At 50.1% G+C, this 23,951-nt stretch overlaps 1 protein-coding gene across 1 annotated transcript; it reads right to left on the bottom strand.

The window, feature by feature from the left end:
• Positions 1–7,919: 7,919 nt before the first annotated feature.
• KRT84 (keratin 84) lies at positions 7,920–15,415 on the bottom strand. The gene is made up of 9 exons (XM_057701380.1): positions 14,894–15,415; positions 13,454–13,662; positions 12,785–12,845; positions 12,219–12,314; positions 11,138–11,302; positions 10,884–11,009; positions 10,161–10,381; positions 9,561–9,592; positions 7,920–8,218 (listed from the first exon to the last, which is right to left on the bottom strand). Exons 1-9 carry the CDS (start codon positions 15,413–15,415, stop codon positions 7,920–7,922), a joined length of 1,731 nt encoding a protein of 576 aa, XP_057557363.1.
• Positions 15,416–23,951: the final 8,536 nt, after the last annotated feature.

Raw genomic sequence — 23,951 nt, 5'->3', positions numbered from 1 at the left:
GGCGTGATGGGGCCAAGAGGGATTCCAGCCCTTGGAACGTGAGGAGGCTGAGGGCTGAGCGTGGGAGGTGGGGGATGGGTGGGCCCTCTGCTCTGCCAGCCTGGAGAGCCCATAAAACCTCACCTGCTTCTCAACTCTGGTGAGCCTCTGCTCTCCCTCAGCGGATTGAAGAGGATGGAAGACCCATTTCTGCCTCTTGGTAGCAGGAGGGAGTGGAGGCTTTGCCCCAGAGGGAGGCTCCTGTGTCCTGTTTCCCCAGACCCCCAACACACACACACACACACACACACACACACACACACACACACACACATGCCTCCACCTTGAATTGGGCCTGGGTACTGAGGATGGGGAAGGGGAACCAGGGGACTCAGGAGACCTGGGGAAAACTGACGGCTTGCAGAAATAAGAGACCCACCCAGGACCAGCAGAACTATTCAGAACAAGGGTGTGAGCCCCTGGGTGGGTGTGCTGGGAGTGAGGGCAGGTCCTGCCCAGCACAGGAATGTGCTTATGGGCACTGGGTGAAGTTTGCGTTGCTGCAGGTGGCAGGAGAGCCCAGGGCCAGTGGGGGCTGCTCAGGAAGACTGTCCACGTGGTGCTTCAGATTGAAGGGGCTGCGCTGGAGGGGGAGGCTGAGTCATTATGGAGCCGTTCCCAGGTTGTCCTGGGCAAGTGAGGAACTCACAAATCAGGCCAGTTTGGCACAATGCCTTGAGGGGTTTATGTAGACCCATGGGTCCCAGGTCTTTGCCATCTGGTTCTACCCGAGAGAGGGAAGAAAACCCAATGAACAATGCCCATCTCTACCCATCACCCAAGCACGCTGCTTAGTGAGACCAGATCCTTGTGTGCATGCTGGGGTGGGAGCTGGATCTCTCTCCATCGGCTTTCTCGTTTACTGCCCACATATGCCCCACGGGTTCCCCGCACCCCTCTCCCTATACCTAAGCCTTCTCCCTGGTCACACCTTTGCCTGGAATGTCCCAGAACAGCCAGCCACCTCTTCCCGGAAGCCTTTGTGGACTAGTTAGAGGGCAGCTGTGATTTCTCCTCTTCTGGCTCAGCAGGCAGCTCACTAAATGCCCTTTCCAGGGCTCCCTGGGTAACTCCAATTATCCTCCTCCACACTCTCTTGTCCTGGGTGCTGGCATTCATCACCCTGTTTGATCCTGTCCCCTCCTGCCCCCACACCTTTTGAAAGCCACACCCCATGTCGGAATGTCCACTCAAAAACCCGTGGCCCTCCCATAATTTAAAATGCTCCCAAGAGGCCACTTCTTCCGGGAAGTCGTTAAGAGCTAATCGGGTGAGAGAGGTTTTCTACTCCACCCTGGGGTCCCTGGCAGCTTCCATGACTCCCTTTGAATCTGTTCCATTCCTGGAGTCCATCTCCTGGGGTTCTGCAGAGACCACTGCCCGCTGCAGATGCTCCATCCTCCTCCCGCGTGTTACCTAAGCTGGGATGCTTGCTGGGGGCATGTGCACTCTTCGCCACACCAGAGGTCACTCCCTTCTTTCCCTTCTGCTCTCTCGACTGTGCTTAAAACCCCCCTACTGCTAGGAGGGCTTCCTGGATTAGTCCAAAGATAAAGGAGCGCTGATACCTTCTCGTCTTGCCCTACCTGTCCTGAGAGCTGTCTGTTGACCCTTGCCGTTTCGTGCGTGTATCTGCCTGGGTTCTCAGAGACCATCTCACTATCCTTCCTGGCTGACTGGTTCTCTGGGATTGACCCTGACGGCTCCCACAGGCCTGTAATGAGTAGGGTTTTCATAGCTGCCCACTCAGTTCATTCAAGTTGGGCATCACGCATCATCTCTGCTGGTCTTCTCCACACTTTTATTGTGCGTCTATGTCTACGCCACTCCTGGTGCTGGAACACAGCTCTTGAAGGGTCTTTTAGCCCTATACACTTTCTCTGGCTTTTGCAAGACACGGGTGTAACTCAGAGACCCCCTATGAGAGGAGTGAGATCAGAGCCACAGGGAGGCATTGGATGAACACTGGACCCTCCCCAGCACATCTGGCCCTGGGCCCCTCATCCAGCTGGCAGAGCTGCTCCCTGGGTCATCCCATCTTTCCTCTCACGGGCTTCCCCACTAGGAACTCTAGACTTTCCTCCCGAACCCTGTCCACATGCCTTCCTGTAGGCAGCTTTCTTGGGTGGCTTTGCTGTTTCCTATGGCTACTCTGGGTCAGAGCAGATGCTGAGTAAACACAGAGCCTTGAATTTCAACATTGGACAGTATTAATGGTTTTGAAATTTACTTCCTCGCCTCCTTCTTGTCCTCCTCTACCTTCTCCTCCTCCCTTCCCCCTCCCTCTTCTTCTCTTCCTCCTCCTCTTTTTCTTCTTCTACTTTAACAGTAGAACCATTTCCCTAAATCTTAGGAGGAAAACAGATATATAAATCTATCTATCATCTATCTATCAATCTATCATCTATCTATCTATCTATCTATCTATCTATCTATCATCATCTATCTATCATCTATTCAGTTTTAAAAACAGATAAGATGCACATGCTGGTCTCTCTGCTTGCCTTGGCCCCCTCCATTCCAGTGATCCTCTTAAGACATTGAGCTGTGTCAGTCCTCTGGTCAAATGCCCCAATAATTCTCTATTTCACTCAAAGTGGAAAAAAAAAAAAAGTCTTAACGATGCACTGCCTGTCCCAGTTGTTACAGTTCTCACCTCATCCCCTTGCTCTCGGCACCCACACCAGCCTCCCTCTGATCCTCAGATACATCTGGCCCGCTCCTGACTCAGGGCCTTTGCACTGACTGGCCCTTCTGCCCTGAATGCCATTCCTCCTCCACATGGCTTGCTCCATTGCCACCTGTGGGTCTTTGCTCAAATATCACCTCTCAAAGAGGCTTCCCTGGCATTTCTTTTAAAAATGGCAACCTGCCTTCTCCCTGCCAGAGTGTTCTCCATCCAGCTTATCTTGCTCTGATCTGTTTCTTTTTCCCATGGCACTTAACGCCTTCTAACACCCTCTATAATTGACTTGTTTATTCTGTTTCTTCTTCTTATTGTCAGTCTTTCCTCTCACCCCAAAATAAACTCCATGCAAGCAGGAATTTTGTCTGTTTTGTTCATTGATGGTTCCCAAGCACTTAGAACAGTGGTGGGGATAGAGTAAGTGCCCAGTAAATATTTGTTGACTGAGTGAATGTGTAAATGAATGGATGTCTTGGATACTTTAAATATTTTATGTTTGGCAGAAAATGCCAGCTATGGGAAGCTCTGGACCTTGGGCCTCAAGGAGCACACTTAGTTTGAAAACCATGGGGCTCAGAGCTCACCATGGATATTTCCTGCTTCAAGGCTGTGGTTTTCTTTTATTTACCTATTTTAATTTTTTTGTAAATTTATTTATTTATTTATTTTATTTACTTACTTATTGGCTGTGTTGGGTCTTCATTGCTGCATGTGGGCTTTCTCTAGTTGCGGTGAGCGAGGGCTCTTTGTTGTGGTGCGCCGACTCCTCACTGCCATGGCTTCTCTTGTTGCGGAGCACAGGCTCTAGGTGTGTGGACTTCGGTAGTTGCGGCACAGGGGCTCAGTAGTTGTGGCACATGGGCTTAGTTGCTCCATGGCATGTGGGATCTTCCTGGAGCAAGGATCGAAATCGTGTCCCCTGCATTGTCAGGTAGATTCTTAACAACTGCGCCACCAGGGAATCCCCAAGGCTGTGATTTTCTGAGTATCTATAGGAGCAAAGACTGACAGAGACACAGAATGGTGAAAACATTCTGTAGGCTGGTGAGTGAGGGGGTGGATTTCTTAAAGTTGCTATTCAGTGTTGCAATGTTTGCGTCAGAAACACAATTTTGGAGGAAATAATTTGTTTTTAAAAGACTCCCATCTCATAGCACAGGGAACTAGACTCAATATTTTGTAATAACCTAGAAGGGAAAAATAATCTGAAGAAAATATGTACATTTATATGTGTATGTGTATATGCAAATGAGCTGCTATGCTGTACACTTGAAACTAACACGATACTGTAAATCAAGTATACTTCATTTTTAAGAAAACTTAGGGAAATTAGTTTACAAAAAAAAAAGTCTCCCCTCTCCCTCCACAAAATCCTATTGCAGGAATGCTTTGAAAATGCCCTGCGCAGTGCCTCCAGGGAAGTTGATGGCCAGCAGAGGGCAGCAAACCCCCGCAGGTAGCCCTGCAGAGGCTCAGTCCCGGTTGCAGGAGCAGCAGAGGCTAGGGAGCTGCCTGCCTACCTGAGGATCAGGGCTACAGGGCTTTGGATGCAGACGCCGGAAACAGTCTACTGACGCTTCAGTATCCACCTGTGTTGGGTCATGGAGTGGCTGAGTTGCTGAACACAGCTATTCTCCATTAGCAGTAGAACTAGAACCATCAGCATCATCAGCATCAAAACAATAGCAACTGTTTATTGTGCGCCACTGTGTGCCAGGCTATGTGCTAAGTACTGTAGTTATGCCATTGTGTGTGATCTCCACAACAACTCTTTGAAATAGGAACTCCTTTTCCATTTTCCAGATGATGCAAGAGGCTTAGTGAGGTTAAGTGACAGACAGAACAGCAGGGTGGTGATGAGTGTGGGTTTTGGAGTCAGAATGCTTCTGCTTTGACCATTGGGCTTTGATTTTGTCATCTGTCAAAAGGGAAATAATTAAAGCACCTACTGCCTAGGATCGTTAAAAGACTCAAGTGAGTTAAAACACGAAATGCACTTGGAACACTGCTGAATTCAGTCTACGTTCAGTATTAGTCTTGCCTGTTATTGTTTTTGGTCACACAGCTATTAAGTAGAGAACCTGGGATATGAACCTGGGTCTGCACACACCAGGTTCCACAGGTTTGACTCTTATGTCATCTTTGGGGAAGAATCAATGTCTTAACAATATTGAGTCATCCAATTCATCAGCATAGTATATATCTCCATTTAGTTGTCTTCTTCGATTTCTTTCATTATTATTTCATGGTTTTTAGCTTACAGATCCTTTTTAAAGGCTTATACTTAGGTATATCATTTTTTGGGTGCTATTGTAAATGTTAAAAATGTTTAATTTCCAACTGTTCTTTACTAGTATATAGAAATATAATTAGATTTGTATATTGACCTCACATCCCATAATTTTACTAAACTCACTTATTAGTTCTAGTAGGTTTTAAAAAAAGATTCCTTGGGATTTTCTATACAGAAAATTATGTCTTCTGAAAATAGAAAGAGTTTTATTTCTTCCTTTCCAAGCCATATGACTTTTATTTCTTCTTCTTGCCTTGGTTCACTGGCTAGGCCAGGTTGTGTAACACTGACTAAGAATGGTGTGAGCAGATACCCTTGTCTTTTCCCAGTCTTAGGGCAGAAATCATTTAGTCTTTCACCATTAATTATGTTGTTAGCTGTAGGATGTTACTTTGTTATTTATTTATTTAGTAGATGCCCTTTAGGTTAAGGAAGTTCTCATCTATTCCTAGTTTGCTGAGAGTTTTTAATCACGACTAGGTGTTGAATTGTGTCAAATCCTTTTGTGCATCTACTAAGATAATCATACGATTTTTCCTTTTCAGTTTGTTGATGTCATGGACTACATTAATAGGTTTTTGAAAGTTGAAGCAGCCTTGCATTCCTAGGGTAAACTCTATTTGTCATGATGTGTTATCCTTTTATTTGTTGCTGTATTCAATTACTAATATTTTGCTGAAGAGTTTTACATTTAGGCTCATGACAGATACTGATTTGTAGTTTTCTTATGTCTTTGCTTGGTTTTGGTATCAGGGTAATGTTGGTGTCATAAAAGGAGTTGGGAAGTTTTCCCTCCTCTTATGTTTTCTAGAAGAATCTGAGTTGAGATTTTTCCTTAAATGTTTGGTAGAATGTACCAGTGAAGGTATTCGGGCCTGAAGTTTTCTTTGTTGTAAGATTTTAAACTATGTGTTCAATTCCTTTAGTAGAAATACAACTATTTAGGTAGGACTGGCTACACACTTTATGGAGCTTAATGTAAAATAAAAATGCAGAGCACCTTGTTAAACATTGTTAAGAATTTTGAGATGATGACAAACTATCACTAAACCATGTGTGTGTACTTCCTATGGTGTGGGATGCACAAGACACACACCAAGGGTTCTGGTTACTGTTCTGATATGTGTGTGTGTGTGTGTGTGTGTGTGTGTGTGAGCATGGGGTTTCTTACACCAATAAGGAGCTGGGTGTGCCACAATTCAGCTCAATTCTGACACTGTCTACCTGGAAGTAGCATCAGATTCCACAGGTCAAGGGCTCAGTCCTTCAAGACTGCCCACCTCCAACCCTGCTTCAGATCTAGTCGTAAACCCAGGTTGTCACCTGGACTTTTGACCAACCAGCTACAGATTGAAAGTTTCAAAGACCTCTCCTTGGCTTTGATTAATTTGCTAGAGTGGCTCACAGAACTCAGAGAGACATTTTACTTACTAGATTACCAGTTTATTATAAAAGGATATAACTCAGGAACAGCCAGATGGAAGAGATGTGCAGGGCAAGGTGTAGCGAAAGGGTGCAGAGAGTCCACATTCTCTCCAGGTGTGCCACTCCCCCGACATCTCCACGTGTTCAGCAACCCGGAAACTCTCTGAATCCCCCAGTATTCTGGGATTTTTTAATGAAGGCTTCATTACATAGTCATGGTTGATTGACTGATCAACCTCCAACCCTGCTTCCCTCCCTGGAGGTTGGGGAGGGTGGACTGAATTTTCCAACCCTCTAAACACATGGTTGGGTCTCTTGGCCCCTACAGTGATCCCAGAGGAACTGGGGGGTGGGGTGGGACCTGGGGAACAAGTGGAAGGGTTTGCCTTGGTAGGGAGGAGGGTGGAGGACAATGCATGGAGAGAAGGGGGCTGCTTGGCATTTGTTTTCAGAGTTTTGTCATACATCTCATCTCCCTTGCTGAACAGTGAGCCCCTCCAGGGAGGGGCCTGAGTGCTCTTTCCTCAGTCCCTCCTCTGTCCCAGGACACAGCCTCTGCCACTGGCAAGTTCCCAGAGGGGTGGGCTAGTGGAATCTAGGAGGCGAATTCCCCCATCCCCAGTGTGATCGGGAAGGAGAGGCCAGAGTCCCAGTGAAGTTAGCTTGGCAAGTTTATTGAAATCCCAGCAACACAATGAGCAGTACAAACAGGCACCCACCCCAGCCCAGGCCTCCGTGGAACGTGCAGCTGTAAACCCCCCTGCGGGGGACAGGGCTGGGCCTCCCTCACACCACCAGCAGGGGCGTGGAGTGCAGCAGGGCCCACCTTTCCACCAGCACCCACCCACCTTGGGGACTCGCATGCGTGGGTTACACCCACAACCCAGGAAGAGAAGCAGCTACGACCTGTGCCACTCAGAGGAGAACCATCTCTGGGGACTCGGGATCCCTTGGGCCACCAAAGACGGTGGATCCTTCTGGATCTGGGAGAAGGAAAAAGTCCTCTCCTGCCAGGGAAAGGAAGAGAGGGGAAGCAGAGGACGGTGGGCTGAGGACACCTGCTGTGTGGACAGCCAGCTCTCCATTTTCAAAGTTAATCCAAAGCTAGGATGGCGATGGTGCCTAGCCACATTTTCTTTTGGCTTTGAGCTGGTCCCTTTCTCCCCAACGTGCTGATTTTTGTAATGGTATTGAATTTGCATTTCTCGAAGCTGTTGGGTGGGGTGGCGAGGCGTGACCCAAAAGAAGGAAATTGAGAGTTAGGGAGAAGCCAGTCCTCTGGGGCCTGTGGATGGAGTGTTTAGGGGGTGAAAAAAATCCCCCCAGAGAAGACAGGCCAGGCAGAGCAGCCCATCCCTTCTTGGCAGGAGGGGTACCTAGAGCACCCTCGGTCCAGAGTCCAGGCATGTTGGGGGCAGAAGCAGAAGGCATGGAGACGGTTCTTCCCAGGCGGTGGCTGGCCGGCGCTCGGGCTCTTCAGTACTTGGTCCGGCAGGAGGTGGTGGTGGACACAAAGCGGACGCCGGAACTGCGGCTGCTGCGGCCGCCACTGCAGCTGCTGAAGCCTCCCTCGACGGGCAGCGGGCAGGGGATGCTGGGGGCGCAGGCCTCGCCCACCAGCACGGAGCCCCGGGCCCCGCCCACGCTCGAGCCGCAGAAGCCGCTGGACGACCTGACGCTGCTGCCGGTGATGGTGACACCGCCGTGGCAGAGGCTGGAGCTGGTGACCAGCGGCTCCGACCCGCACACCAGGCCGCCGCGGGAGCCTCTCACCGCTGTGGGAGGAAGAACCCCCGAGCAGAGGAACCCTTAGCCAGGCTGCCCCGTCCTCCAGGCTCCCGCTGGGGGAAGCGGGGAGGGACCGTCAGTGGCATCAGGGCAAGTGGTCTGGGTCCAAGTGGTTCCTACTCTCTACACAGTCCAGACCCACTTTTCCCTTCTCTTGTCTGGGTGACTCAAAGGCTGTGACTCCACTGAAGTCAAACACCCGGACTAAAATGGAAGCATTCAGCCAATTCCCCGGGTGTTAGCATATAGCCATAAGACCACTGTCATTTATATATGGCCAGCGTTGGGTTGGGTTGAGAGAGGGGTCTAGTGATCTGGATTACCCAGTAGCCAGCCCAGCAGCTTCCATAGCGCCACGGGGCTTCTCTCGTCCAGTTACATCACGGTCCTTAGCGGTGCCCACATTGCCCATCAAGAAGACAGTCCTTTGTCTGTTCCTCCTGCCCCACTGATGGTTCCGCTCTCTAGCCCTCTGGTCTCCACTGGGCACACCTCCGTGATCCAGGACCCTAATCTGATTAAAGCTTGCTTAGACCAGCCCGCACCTGCGGAGGAGCCCCCTTTCTTCCTTTTCCTTTCACCAGAATCCTTCCTGCCATCTGTGACCCACCCAGTTTAGCATTTACAGCTGTGTATATTTGCGCTTTTGGATCAGAAATCTGGGCTTGAATTCTGGCTGTGCCACTGACTACCTTTGTGACTTCTGGCAAGTCCTGTATTTTCTCTGATCGAGTAAAAGGGGGATGTCCATGCCTGCTCCTCCCCCGGCGTTTTGAGGATTGGGCTGACAGTGGATAGGACTCATCTCAAGAAGATTATGATTCTGGAGAGCAGGGGCTGGGTCTTGCCTTCTTTGTGTCCCTACCCTGCAGTGTCCAGAACAGGCCCTGCGTGCTTTGGGCACGACCAATACTTTGGCGGCTGCAGCAGCAGTAAGGGACGTTACATCCAGCCTTGTCCCATTCCCTGCCATCAGGAGAGGGGGGAGCTCCCTGGCACAGGCCTTTCCATTCCATCCCTGGTCTTTGCCCTTGAAGGACAAGACCACTCAAAGTGAAAAGGCTGCCTCTCTTTGTGGAACCCTCGCCTGCCTACTAGGCCCTGCAAACCATAGTGATTGCTCAGCTCTGGAGAGGCAGGCTCTGGGGAGGTCTTAGACCTCAGCTAAGGGGATGCTCCCAGTCCCCGGGCCAGATGGTCCCTGCTCCCCTGGCTGCCATGGCCAGTCTAGCCATGGGCTCCTGACCTCAATGCAGGCTTGAGTTTAAAAGAAATTTGAAGGGCCCCAGGAGAGAAATGTGTGAAGAGGAAAAGACGGAAAGTTCTTACCTATATCTACTGGTCCAACACCTTCACAGATTCTGGAGAGAGAAAGAAGCAAGTCAGTTCACAAGCATGTCATTCCCTGAGAACCTATGTGCTGTCAGAGGGCTTTCTTGACAGTGTGGACCAGTGGTTCTCATCCTTGGCTACACAAGCATCTGGGGAGTTTTGAAAAACTACATGTTACCCTGCCTAAAACTACTGAACCAAAATATTTGAGGGAATGTCTTCTTTCCTCCCTCCCTCTTTCTCTCTGCCTTTCTCCCTCCCTCCTTTTTTCATTCTCCTTTCTTTCTTCCTTTCTTTCTTTCTCTCTTTCTCTCTTTCTTTCTTTCTCTCTTCTTTTTCCCTTTAACAAGATTTACAATCAGGCAGAACTCCCTGTGATTCTGGTGAAGCCCATCTACAAGCTTGCACTTAGAGGCAAAAATCTAGAGCCATCTTCTAAACCCCTGCCAAGGTCAACCCGACTAAGGTTTGCACAAAAAATAGTTACCTCTAGAGAGTGGCCATTTCAGTAATTCTTCACATGTTCCCTCCCCACTTAGTCTTTCTAGAAGCCAGAAGTCTGACCCCACTCCCACCTGCTGCACCGAGAGCACTCACCGGATCTCCTCGCCCTCCAGGAGGCGCCTGTAGGTGGCGATCTCGATGTCCAGGGCCAGCTTGACGTTCATCAGCTCCTGGTACTCCTTCAGCTGCCGCGCCATGTCCTGCTTGGCCTGCTGCAGGGCGGCCTCCAGCTCCGCCAGCTTGGCCTTGGCGTCATTGAGGGCCGCCTCGCCCTGCTGCTCCGCCTCGGCCACGGCGGCCTCGAGCTTGCGGCGCTGCAGGGAGGGCAGTTTGCAGGTGGGCTTCGGCAGGGACTAGGGGATCCTCAGGTCAGGCTAGAAACACTGCCTCCCGTGGGTGGGCACATAGCCTGGTGCCAGGCCAGGGATGGAGCCCACGGAGGCTGCTTCCCCAGGGATTGTCATCCTGTTGCTTGATGTCACCAGGGAGCGGAACATTGCTTTTCCTCTGTTTCCATCCTCACTGATTTTGCACTTACTAATTTCTGCTCCAAGACCCATGGGGTACAGAGAGTAAAGCCATTCTTTCTGTCTCACCTGCCCCTATAAGTCAGCCCCAGGTCTTTCCTTCTACATGGGAGACTCTCTTTTCCTGTTTCCACATTTTCCTCCTCCAGGAAGTCTTCCTGGACTAATTCCTTCATTCCTCTGTTTCTGGGTCCTGGTGGCCTCCCCCATATCATCTGACTTGGGCTCCCCAAAGCTTGGGGCCCTGCCTGTCCTCGCTGAGGGGTTTTCTCTCCTTTCCTTTGCCCACCTGAGCCTTGGCGTGCTCAATCTCTGCCTTCAGCCTCTGGATCAGGCGGGTCAGCTCATTGATCTCCTCCCGAGTGCTGCGCAGGTTGTCAGAGTGTTGGCCAGCTGTCACCCGCATCTCCTCATACTGGGGGGTTGGGGAGAAGGGGGTGTTCCGAGGGTTCAAAGATTGGCTAAAGATCATAGCTCACTTTTTCATCCATGAGTCTGACCCCAGGGCTGCCTCCGCCCCTTACCCAGTGCCCTCCTGCCCACCTTGGTCTGGTACCAGGCCTCTGCATCAGCCCGACTGCGCCTGGCGATCTCTTCATACTGGGCCTTGACATCAGCGATGATCCCGTCAAAGTTCAGGTCCCGGCTGTTGTCCATCTTCACGATGACCGATGTCTCTGAGATGTGTGACTGCAGCAACTGGATTTCCTGTGTTGGAGGATCACCAGGACAGTTGGGCTCAGAGTCCCATTAGTGGCTGGGGCTTTGCTACGGGGTCCCCAGGACTCAAAGTCAGGAGAGAGAGCATTGCTTATTTGTTCAGGGTAAAGCCATGGAGCAGATAATCCAAACCAAGAGCAAAGAAAAAGAGGTGGCCCAGAACCATTTCAGTTTGACTTTAAACCCTTGTTATATACTAGGAGACATCCCTTAACTTGCTTAGGTGACTAGTAAAACCATGGGGCCCTAGGGACTTGGTGGAGGGGAGTGGAGCCACATTAAAGCTTAAATTTTCTTTTGGTCTATCTACACAGTGGCTGTGCAAGTCATGGAGCATGGAGAGCTGACAATATTTTAGAACATGGTGGTTAGGAATTCCTATATCCGAAGTCCTTAATAGAACCAGGGGTGGGGTGGGGGAGGGCTGGGAACTGGCCTTCAAGGTGAGGGCCCCACAGGGAGCTTTCTTCAACCTTTCCACTTAGAGCCAGCCATTCAGCTCTGATTGGGTCTATCCCAGACCAAACAGACCTCATGAAGCAAAAGATAGCTAGTTCATTTGACTAATTAGGTAATATAAGTTTTCTTACGTCTCCTAGCAAATCAGTCTTCTCATCAGTAGATAGGAAGTGATATTCCTAGACCCCAGTCTTTAGATTGGCCAACAAGGAGTTGGCTCATAGATCCAAGGAGTTGATTCATAGACCTGAGTCGGGCTGCTGAGAAGGCCACTCCCCGTACCTTCTCCACTTGTACATACATCAATATATAGAGGATATAGATTTGGTGGGAGGAAAGACGTATGATACCAAATGTTAGAAAATACGCTAGTCCAGTGAATCCCCCAGGGAGTCCAGGCCACACACTGAGCTCCTTGGATGGCTCAGAGGGGATGAGCCCTTACCGCCATGTATAGGGTTTTCAGGAACTCGATTTCCTGAGTTAGGGTATCCACGTTGGCCTCTAGATCAGACTTAGTTAAGAAAGCTGTATCCACATCCTGCATCAGAGAAAGAGGGATAAAATGCTCATTACTTGTGCACTTTTACCCTCCCCACCTTGGCAAGGTCTGGAGATGGGTGCGAAGATCAGGCCAGCTCCCACAGGGTCAGGCCAAGTGGGACAGATGGGAAAGTCATTGGGTGGAAATATAGCTTAATGACTCTTGTTCTTCTCCCTATAACATGGAACCCCCAAGGATACTGGACATTTTCTGATGCTTATTTAGAGGCAAGAAGAATCTGGATAATCCAAGACTCCTAAAATTTCATCTCTTCAGACTTCTGCTCTCCTGAAGACCCAATCCTACGTCACTGGAGGCCAAATGAGAACTTTGAAGAGAAGCTTTTGTGACCTTAGGGGGCTCACTGTGTGTGAGTATTCACAGGGCTGCCTGGGCAGTGTCCTGGGGTCTCGAGAACATCTGCCTGTCTTGGGAAGAAGTTTGCCTGGGCCTGTTGCTCTCCTTACCTTCTTCAAAGCCACAAACTCATTCTCAGCATTGGCCCGGAGTACCACCTCCTCTTCATACCTGGATGATATGGATGAAGAGGGTGAGTTCTCACTCTGAATTGAGAGCCAATTACTCCCAGCTCCCCCGTTATCACCTCTTATGACCTCTATGCTCCATCCAGGAGCCTGGCTCCCTGTTGCATGTTCTCACCTACTCTGTCCCATCTTTAAGACCTTTTATGAGTCAGTGGCCCTCTGTTTCTCTAAATCCCGTTTATTTTCTCAAATTGGACGTGGGGTCTGAAAATCTGGACTTCTGCTGTGCTCCTCTGCTGGAAAAGCTTTAAGATCATTGCATTTGACCTTAGAGGAAGTAGGATGCTACTTGTGGCTGGACCTGGGTACTGTTCTCAAAACCAGAGGGCTCCTTTTTCTGGGGTCAACTCACCATGTGCACAGGCAGGATTAGGGACAAACTGTGCCCAATTCCATGTCTTATTCTTCCTCAGGACCCACAGAGGGCATCCTCCTCCCATACATATTACATCCCCACCCCTGTCTTCAGGCTGGTGATTGAAACTAGCATTCAACCCTGAAAGCTTCCAGCAGCTTTCATCCAAGCTTGGCTGCTCCTTTGGGGACCAGCCCATGCCCATCCTTGGTCAGTGCAGTCCAGCAGCCACTCACTTCTTCTTGAAACCCTCAAGGACATCCTGCAAGTTGTTCCTCTCAGCCTCCAGTCTGGCCCGGTCACTGTTCGCTGTGTCCAGCTGCCTCCGCAGGTTGGTGATGTAGTTCTCGAAGAGGGGCTCCAGGTTGCTCCTGGTACTTTTCTGCTCTTGGAGGAAGCTCCACTTGGTCTCTAGGAGCTTATTCTGCTGTTCCAGGAACCTCACCTAAATCCACAGGGACAAAGACATGGCAATAGAAGTGCTCGATACGGTCGCCTATGTGTCGACGTTGCTCAGATGGCCAGCCTCCCGGTGACTTCAGCTCATGGTGACATCGTTCCCTCCTCTGCTGGCTTTCTCTCCTCCTCTAACTCGGTAGAATCTGGCAGAGCAGGTCTGCGACCCCTCCTCATGCTCAGCCGGGCTTAGCTACCAACAGCTCTGGAACCAAAGCTCTTCAACCAGTTCCCCTTCAACCCTCTGAGAAAGGTAAGCACTGGTTCGCTGAGAAGTTGGAGATCGATTCTACCTGAGCCGGGGTTTGCCTACATCTGAAAACTGATTTCAGCCATCCCTAGCAGGGAATGAGGAGCAGAGTAAAGTACATTTGGGCTGGGATGTGGCATTAGGGGGTGGGAATTCTCAGGTCATATGTCATACCCATCACTCCAGATAGTCTATCAGCTGAGACTTATAGAGCTGGAGGAGAATACAGAAACCATTTGTTCCACCCCTCATTTCAGAGTGAAATGAAGCTCACAGAGATGTGTTTCCAATCTCAGACACAATCAGAGCAACCCCTCTTCATGGAGACATGGTTTCTGGGATGTCATTTCCACCTCCCTGTTCCTCTTATCAACCTGAAGATCAATGACCATCAGTGGTCATTCCCTACTGTTTCCCTTAATCTAGGTGATTTGGCTGAATCTGGATACCCCACATGGGGGAGGGATATGAATTCTTTGTTTTGTACAAAAATTACTCAACTCCATTCTCCATTTCTTTAAGCCTGAACAGGTGTGGCCACTCAGCTTCAGAAACCAGAAAACTTCAAAGAGAGCTTGAGGATCTCAAAGGATAAAATCTCTTAAACCTGTACCAGCCAACACCTGGTGGAGACGTTAGTGTTTCTAGCCTGTTTGGAAGATATTTCTAAGTGACTAAGTGATAGGTCTTCGTTTGTTCAGAAGCCTTCAGATTTGGCTGACGTTTCTCCTTCCCCCAGAAGACACCACCGTTGTGTTAATCTACCCCTCCATGCAATGCTCCCTCAGGCTGGTCCTTGCTCTGCAGCAGAACGACCCAGAAATCATACCGCCATGCCTTTGGCTGATGCCTAAAGGATCTGAGGTCAAGGTTGATGCCCAAGGTCTGGATCAGTTCTTAAGGGAAAGAACAGCCCCAATGCATTTAGCTCTCATGAACCCAGACCCAGAGGTTGAGATGTTACAAGTACCTTGTCGATGAAGGAGGCAAATTTGTTGTTGAGGGTCTTGATTTGCTCTTTCTCATCATTCTTCACCCTCTGGGCATTGGGGTCAATCTCCAGGTTGAGGGGGGTCAGCAGGCTCTGGTTAACGGTCACTGCTGTGATGGATGGGGCTGCTGGCACTCCAAGTCCTCCAACTCGGTAGCCAAAGCCAGGGCCGCCGAAGCCATAGCCAAAGCCACTGCCGGCCCCAAACCCCAGACCAGCACCACTCCCATCACCAAAGCCAAAGGCCACCCCACTGCCAGCACCGCAGCCACCTCCGTAGCGGATGGGACGAGGGCACACAGCTGCCATCCGGGGTAAGCACGATCCAAAGCTGATGACACTCCGACTGCCAAAGCCGCCAAGACCTCGGAAGCCGGGCCCACTCCTGCAGGAGACAGAGCTGGCCCGGAAGCGGTTCAGGTTCTGGGGGGTCATTGCTGAACAAGAGCTGAAATTGCCCACACGGCGACTAGAGCTGACTCTGTAGGAGCGGCAAGACATGATGGTGTCCTGGGTGAGCGCAAAGCAGAAACAGCAGAGCAGGGTGAGCTGGAGCTGGGAGTCCCTTTGAAGCTAGTGGATCCCTCTCACTCCTTTTATGTGTGTGGGGATCTGAGGATTGGCCCCATAAAAATGGAAAAAGCCACTTGGAAACATTTATGAGCTTGGGTAGTTAGCAGAAATTCTTCAAGCTTGTAACCTCTTTCACAATGAGCTAATCTTGGACACACCTTTTCTCATCAGAATCAGGACCATAACATTAAACCTATAAACATTAAAAACATATAAACACATAAACATTATGGTCCTATTTTTTTTCCGCAAGTTCACCATAATTGCCATTATAGGGACATTAATTTGCTTTGGTCATAAATCCAATAGACTTTCCACTGCAAGTGTGGCTAACGACCAGAAAGTTAGGATGGTAACAGCTCCAGCAAGAGGCTTGCAAGGGATGCAGGTGGAGGTGTGCAGAAGAGAGGCAGGGTCTGCATAGCTCCAAGTAAGAAATGATACAGCCAGATTGCAGTTTATTGCATCCTTGTAGATGGATTAAACAGTCCAAAGACATTTTGCAGTGTTTTATCTATCCTCTATGATCGGATTTGGCCGTTTACATAAGAATTGAATTATCACTAAAGCTCATTTGGGTTAGTGTAGATACCTGTCTGATTTGAGACACTCAAAGCAGATGCATACATTCATTCATTCATTCATTCAACAATTACCAATTACTCTCTCAGGTAATGGGCTTGGTGCTGAGGGTACAGAGATAAAAAGACCGTCTCTATTCTCACGGTGGTGGGGGGAGATTAATCTTGAGGACTTTCACCAACCAATACTTTTGTGGCATAATTTGAGGCCAAAACATGCCAATGATTTGGCCATGTATCGTGTGGAAAGTTAACCACATGATTTTGAGAGCCCAGAATACATGTTAGGGCTGATCTATAGTCCTGCCTATGCAGATTCCTTGCATTATTGATGAAGCTTTGGTTAGGAGGGAGAGACACCAAACAATAAGCACCTTGGTAGGAGATAAAAGTTTTAAGTCACTAGATATCGTTATCGTTGTTGTTAATATCACAGATATTTCAGGACCCAGATACAAATGTTTGTCTTTTCTATTCTAGAGGGTGACGTGATTTGTCCTACTTGTCTGTGCCTGGGGGAACTTGTGCTTGACTGGATGCTTTCTTGGGATTCTACTTGGAAGGGAATATGTGCTTTTGACTGGAGCTATCCAGCTCAGGTCTTAACTATTTTATTCCTTCCCAATCTCTATACCTTTTATTTCTTTTTCTTGTCTTACTGCATTAGCTAGGACTTCCAGTACGATGTTGAAAAGCAGTGGTGAGAGGGGGCATCTTTGCCTTATTCCTAATTTTTGGTGGGAAAGCATCAAGTTTCTCACCATTAAGTACAATGTGTGTGTGTGTGTGTACGTGTTTGTAATCAAGTTGAGAAAGTTTCCCTCTGTTCCTAGTTTACTGCTGTTCTCCATAGCCCCAGCTATCAGGTGCATGTTTAAAGGGAGAAGAGGCTGAAAAATAATAATATAATACTCGTGAAGATTTCCAGTGACCTCCATGTTGCTAAATTCAGTGGTCTGCTCTCGGCTCTCATTTAACTTAGCAGTATTTGACATAGTTGATCATTCCCTTTTCCTTGAAACAACTTCTTCTTTTGGTTTCCAGACACCACATTCTCCTGATCTTCCTTACATATTACTGACTGCTTCTTTTCAGTTTTCTCAACCAGTTTATTCTCATGTCTCCAACCTCTACACATCACAGCATCCTTGGGCTCAGACCTTGTACCTGTTCATGTCTTTATCTACACTTGTTCCCTTCATAACATCGTACAACCTCATGACTTTAAGTACTACCTACCCATTGATGACTGCCAAGACGTATCTCTATCCTGAACGTCCCTTCTGTTCCCCACATGTATATTTTGATCAACATCTCTATTTGGATATCAGTTAGGTATTTCAACCTTAATCCAGCCAAAACTGTTCTCCTTGTAAACTGTTCCTATGAAATACGTTCCACTTGCCAGCCTCACTATCCCTGTAGCGGCTCAGGCCAAAAATCTGGGAGTCATCCTTTATTCCTCAGCTTTTTCCATATCCCACATTCAACTCATTGGCAAGTCCTTCCTTCAAAATATACGTGGACTCCTACTACTTCTTACCACCCCATTGCTACCATGTTGGTCCAAGCCCACCACTCCTCACAGGGTCTATTGAAGTGTCCTTCCAGCTAGTCATCTCACTTCCTCCTTGGCCTGCTCTGTCTTTCCTCAACACCGTAGTGGTCCTTTAAAAACCTGTCAGGTCATGCCATTTCTAAGCTCAAACCCCTCCAGTGGTTTCCCATCCTGCTCAGAGTAAATGCCATACAGGACTCTACACAGTCTGCCCTCCCCTTTCACTGACCTCACTTCCCTGTTTCCGTCCTGCTGCTCACCCTGCTGCAGCCACCCTGGCCTCCCGTGTGTCCATCAGACAGGCAGGAAAACTCCTGCTGAGACATTTGCCCATTTGCTGTTTTTTTCTGCTGGGAACTCTTTCCCCACAAATGGCTATATGGCTGGGTTCCTCAACTCTTCCAGGTCTTTGCTCATAGGTTGCCCCCTCTTTAAAGCCCCTTCCCCATGTACTCTCTATGCCCCCTCCCTGCTTCCTCTTCTCCTTAGCAGTTCTCACAGTCTGAGGTCCTTTCCTGCATGAAATTGTCTGCTTACCATCTGTCTTCCCAGGCTGGAATATAAGCTCCAGAAGGCAGGCACTGTTGTGCATTTTTCTTCCTCCTCTGTGTTCCCTGCTTAGGAGAGTGGGGGCACGTGGTAGGCATGTTATACGGTTTTGTTGAATGAATGAAGACACAGCAAAGAGTAAAAGCAGGAGGAAAAGGGAGAAAGGACAGGGGGTAAAAAGAAGAGGAATTTGGATATTTGGCTTTGCAGGTATTTCAGGAAGTGGAGACTCTAACCCCCAAAATGGACAAGAATGGCCATGAAAAGGATGGTGCAGAAATCCAAGAGCTCAGAGAGGGTCAACTCAGCTTGCCCTCCAGCTCCAGACTCTTGGGGTATGAGTCTGGCTGCTTGGAGGAAAGGGCATCCCTCTCCCCTGAGGCCAGGCAAGGGGATCCAGGTGGCTGGGAAGGGAACTGGGGACTCCTGTGGAGGAGAAGAGGGGAGGGGAGCAGGAGGGATGGCATAGAGGACACCAGCAAGTGTGCCAGTCCCGGGACAGGAGACTTGACATAGCCCTTGGAACCAGATGGACCTGGGTCCAATCCCAGTTTTGCTGTCAGTCAGCAGTGTGACTTTGGGTGGTGGCGTGGGAAGGGCACAGTAGTGGCGCTGTCTGGGTGTAGGCGTTCAGGGGGCTTGTTTGTAGAGAACTTAAAAACAGCAATACACCCAACTAAAAATCTGCTTGTCTTTTATTATCACTTTGCAAACATTCACCCTCCATGGCATACAAATGACCTGGGGAAATTGTTTAACCTCTCTAGCCTCAGTTTCCTCATCTGTAAAATGGAATTATACCTACTGCACAGTATGTGCGGGTTACATGTGAATATGTTTGGGGTGTATGCTGTGGGGAGCCTGGTGTGGTTACTGTCATCCATTTCTTTCCCCATTCCGTCCCCCTCTTTTTCTCTCTGCCCCTTTCCCCTCTCTTTTGCACAATCCTCCTTTCACTTGTAAGCCGTCATTCCTGTTTCCATCCAGCACCCCACCTCATTCCCGCTCCAGTGGCTGTGGTATCATTACCCCACCAGCCGTTGCTGGGGCTGTCCCGCGTCTCAGCTTCCTTCAACCCTAACAGCCAGGGCGGGGTGGGGGTAATTGAGACCAGTCAAGCATAACCTCTGTTCTAAGATGAGCTGGCACCATCAGCAGTTTATAGTTCTGAGGAATTATTTCGCCAGAAGATGCAAAACACAACCCTCAGCCATTTTTTAAAGGATGGCAGGTGGGGAGAGGGGAGGAGTTGTCCTGGAAACTTTGGGCTGGGGCTTTTGCTGCTCTGACAGTTTCTTCTTCTTGTTGAGAGTCGGTCTGGATGTAATCCTGAGATCTGCTGGCTGAGCTAGTGTAGACGGATTGCTGGCTCATCTCGATGCTAACTGCCTGGGGAGGAGGAGGGGGAACTGCTGATGTAGCGGGGGGGGGGGGGGTGGTGGGAGAAGAGAGTGGGAGGGAAGGGGGCCATCCTGATTGGCTGAGCAGGCCCTGGGAACCCTAGGTGTGCTGTGGCTGTGTGTGTGTGTGTGTGTGTGTGTGTGTGTGTTTGTCTGTCTGTGTATGTGCGTGCCTATGGGAGGGAAGGAGGGTGACAGGGAAATCCCAGATGATGAGAAGGCTTTGCTAAAGCTTCCTTTTTCAGAGTGTTTCCATTTTGCCCAGGGACAAGTTTGTGCTGGAGAGAGGCACTCACTGGGAGGTGTTCACGCTGAGACCTGCCCTGGTGGGAAGGGAAGCTTAGGAGTCCCCTGGCAGAAGGAGGGGGCGATGGGAGAGAGCTCTCTGCCCTGTCAGACTAATGATGCTTGGATAGAATCTAAACACCTCCCAGGAGAGACAAAGCACCCCTCTTGCTTGAGCCCATCCCCACCCTTTCAGCAGGATGATTTTTTTCAGATTTAGCCCAAATTCCTCACTTGCCCACACAACAATCGGGTTGAAACGTTGTCCCTTGCATGTGTGAAGATCAGTTTGCTTCAACAAACCTTTATTGGGTGCTGGTGTGAGCCCGGCCTTGAGTTTAGGTGCTGGGATGCCTGCTGGGAGGAGCCCTCTTCCTTCGACCAGGTTTCGGTGATCCTAAGTTCCACATTTGCTCACAGTTCTGTTTCTGCAGCCATTTCCCCCAATCTGAGCCCCAAGGGGAGAGTGGCAGTAGTGGGTCCACCTGGGGCCACCAATGGGATTGGGATGAGGAAGGGATCCTGGGGGACCCAGGGGAAGGACAAAGGGCACCTGAGGGAGGGAGCAGTGGGCAAGGAAAGGTCTTCTAGGGAGAAGGGGGCAAGAAATGGGAGACATTCTGGGGAGACAGACACAAAAACAAGGGGCTTCATTCAGGGTCCTCTCACCCATCCCAGGCCTCTTTGGGCTGTTCCCCACCTGTCCTCATGGGGGCACTCTAGGAAGGGCTGGGATTTGGATTCCTGGCTGAGTGGAATGCAGGGAGGCTCTGGCTTCTCCCTTCCTCCTGAAGGCAGGGCGGGGGCCTGAACCTCCCTGTATCCCAGCACCTGGTACAGGGCGGGTCCTGGGAGAAGCTCAGGAGATGTTTGCCTGGGTGATGGAGGTGAACCGCCAGGGCACCACCAGGAGGCACTTTCATCCTGCCTACCTAGAGTCAGGAGAGAGGGGGAGAATGAGGGCATGGCTGCACAGTACTGAGGGATCCCCTGGGGGAAGCTCAGGAGGGGCGTGCCGGGGCCTCTAGCTCATGTCCAGGACCGAGCTGGGGCGACCTCACTACTGGGATGAGTCTGCCTAGTGGACGTTTCCGGACAAGCCTCCTGTCCTCTGGGGCCTGGGCCATTCCGGGATGGGACTTCTCAAAGGGATGGTTGCCGGTCCCGAGCCCACCTCGCAGTGAGGGTGGAGGAATCTTCCCTCCTTCTCCTCCTTTACTCCACTGGGGTGTTTCCTGGGCCTTGGGTAGTCATCTATGGGACAGAGGTGAGTGGCCTATTGTCATCTCTGTTTTTGCTGACTCCAGGCCAGAGCGTTCCTGTGGTTTTCAGAGCTTTGAGTGTTTCATCAGCAAGGAGCTTAGCTGGCTCTAGGGCCAGGTCCAGAGTGACAGGGCTTCAGGTGGGAATGGAGGCTGTGAGGCCCCTGTTGACCCATCCCCTCTCATCCCCTCCCCTCCCCTCCTTCCCGGGGTGTGGCTGTGCATCCCTGAGGTCACCGGCCCTCACCGTCTGACGCTGCACACTCGCTCACGGTTGCTGGTCCCTCAGCCTGGCGCCCCCGTGGGGCTTCCTCGCTCCCCCTCAGTCCTGCTGGCTTTCGGGACCCAGCTTGCCTGCCCCTCCTCTGGGGACCTTCCCGAGGCCTGTGACTAGGGTGGGACGCTCAGCTATGTCCTCGTTCACGACAAGCCCGACATCTGGAATTTCCTGTTTCAGGTCTGTACCCTCAGGTAGCCTGTAAGCCCCAGAGGCATGGATTGGGGCCAGGGCCCCATTTTTTTAAAAACAGCTTTATTACGATATAATTCACATATCATATTCAATATATTCACTCATTTAAAATGTATGATTCAATGGTTTTAGTATATTCTCAGATACGTGCAACGGTCACCACGTGACCTCAGAAGAAGACATTGGCTGTCACTCCCACCTCATCTTCTCCTTCCTCCAGCCTTAGGCAACCTAATCTACTTTCTGTCTCTGTAGATTCCCCTAATCTGGAATTTTGTATGAATGAAATCACAGAATATGTGGTCTCTGTGTCTGGCTTCTTTTATCTACTGCACGTTTTCAAGGCTCATCCAAGTTGTAGTACATATTGGTACTTCACTCCCTTTTATGGCCAACTAATGTTCCATTGTATGGATAGGCCAAATTTTGATTATCCACTCACCCATTGATGGACATTTGGGTTGTTTCCACCTCTTGGCTATTGTGAATAGCACTGCTATGAACATTCACGTATGAGTTTTTGTGTGGACATGTTTTCATCTCTCTGAAGTATCCGCCTAAGAGTGGAATTGCTGGGTCATGTGGTAACGCTATGTTTAACATTTTGAGGAACTGCCAGACTGTCTTCCAAAGAGGCTGCACCAGTTTATGGTCCCTACCATGGGCTCTAGGTACTGTGTCTACTGTCCCTATGGGTAGGTTGGCCCTGACTAGGGCTGCCTTGTTCACCACTGTGGCCCCAGTCCCTGGGTGGCCTGACCCACAGCAGGTGCTTGAAAAATATATCAAGTGAATGAAAAAGTGAGTGGATGGGTCCTTTGGAAAATGCTGCCCATAAATCAGTGACCCTTGTCCGTTCAGCCCCTGTCCTGGCAGTCTTCCCTGTGAACCTCTCCCTCATCCCTTGGCCAGCCTAATCACTAGTTGCTTTTTCTTGTCATTTCCATTCTCTCTGGCTGTCACTACTATGACTCCTCTGTGAGGCTGAGAGTTCTCCAGGGTTCAGAGCGTGTCGTAGTCATCTCTGCATCACCAGCTTCTAATGCAGAGCTTGGCACAGAAGAGACGCCCTGTGTGGGGCTGTGGGGGACAGGGAGCTGTCCCACAGTGCTCAGGAAAGGGGAGCCACAGGGGCCATCTGCAGTGAGGGGATCGTTACAGGGGATCAGTGAGGCAACAGGGAGCCTATCAGGGCCCTTCCAAGGGTGAACCACTGCCACCAAGTCTCATCTCCAGGTCTCGGGGCTCCCGAGAGGGAGAGGAGGCTAGAGGGTTCCCCTCCCTGACCAGGCTGCTGCCCATCTTCCCTGCTTTCCCCAGGCCTGCACCTGTCCTGCACTGAAGACATGGTACATACAGTCCAGGATAGGGAGGCAGAGCCCAGGCTTGGAGGCTAAGTACAGACATGATGGGGGCCCCATGGACTTTCTCTAGGACACATGCAGGGGACCATGTGGTGAGGAGGCCTGTGGGGAATAGGCCCACGTTTTTTTTTTTTTAACGTGGCAAGTGACTTGCAAACTATTGGGGTGTGATGTGCAGGTTTTAAGTAGAATTTGTAAGGCTCCACACTTATTCCACAGGCCACTGGCCAATTATTCATATGCAGTTTTCCCTTTTGTATAAAAACCTCTATTTCCACTCCTCCCCCTGCCCCAGCCCCCAGCACCCCCAAAGCTGCTCATCAGTTTCCCTTCAGGCTCATTGCGCTACACAGAGCAGGGCGGATAATCCTGATTCCTGTAGCCTGGGAACAGTCAGTTTATTGGAAATAGACAAGCCCAGAGGCTCATGGCAGGGGTGTGGACCCCTGGGTGGACGGGGCTTCTGCAGATGCAGCACTACTGGCGGGGGGGCGGGGGGGGTGCTCTGGGGAGGTGGGGTCAGCTCAGCGCCTCCTCTTCCCTCCCAGCCCCTGAGCCAGAGCTTCCAGGTCTGCTGAGGCAGTCCCATATCACTGTAGCCAGGAACACATTCATATCAGACCCAAAGCAAGAGGAACTCAAGGAGAAGGAGCACGACAGGGGTGGCTATGTACAGAGGGTGGGGGTGGGGCCGATTCCATTGAACGAATGTCAGCTCTTGCTTTTCCCTTTGTTCGGTGAATGCTCCATGTTCCCTTGCCTTTATGCTAGGCATTTCTTAGCCATCAGCTGCCAATGTGAGCTCGGGAAAAAGATATATTTTTATAGTGCCAGTTATCTGAGCAGGTAAATCTACTACTGCCCAAAGACCACCTCTTGATTCTGTGTGCTAGCTGAGAGGACCATGGACAGGTCCTGAGTGAAGCTGAAATCCTGGCACTTGGCTTGGGAATTTGCAATGGGATTTGGGGGTGTCTCCTTTTGGATATTTGT

The sequence above is a fragment of the Hippopotamus amphibius genome, chromosome 12 (assembly GCF_030028045.1).
Source record: "Hippopotamus amphibius kiboko isolate mHipAmp2 chromosome 12, mHipAmp2.hap2, whole genome shotgun sequence".
NCBI lineage: Eukaryota > Metazoa > Chordata > Mammalia > Artiodactyla > Hippopotamidae > Hippopotamus > Hippopotamus amphibius.
This window is presented reverse-complemented; position numbering and strand designations above follow the sequence as displayed.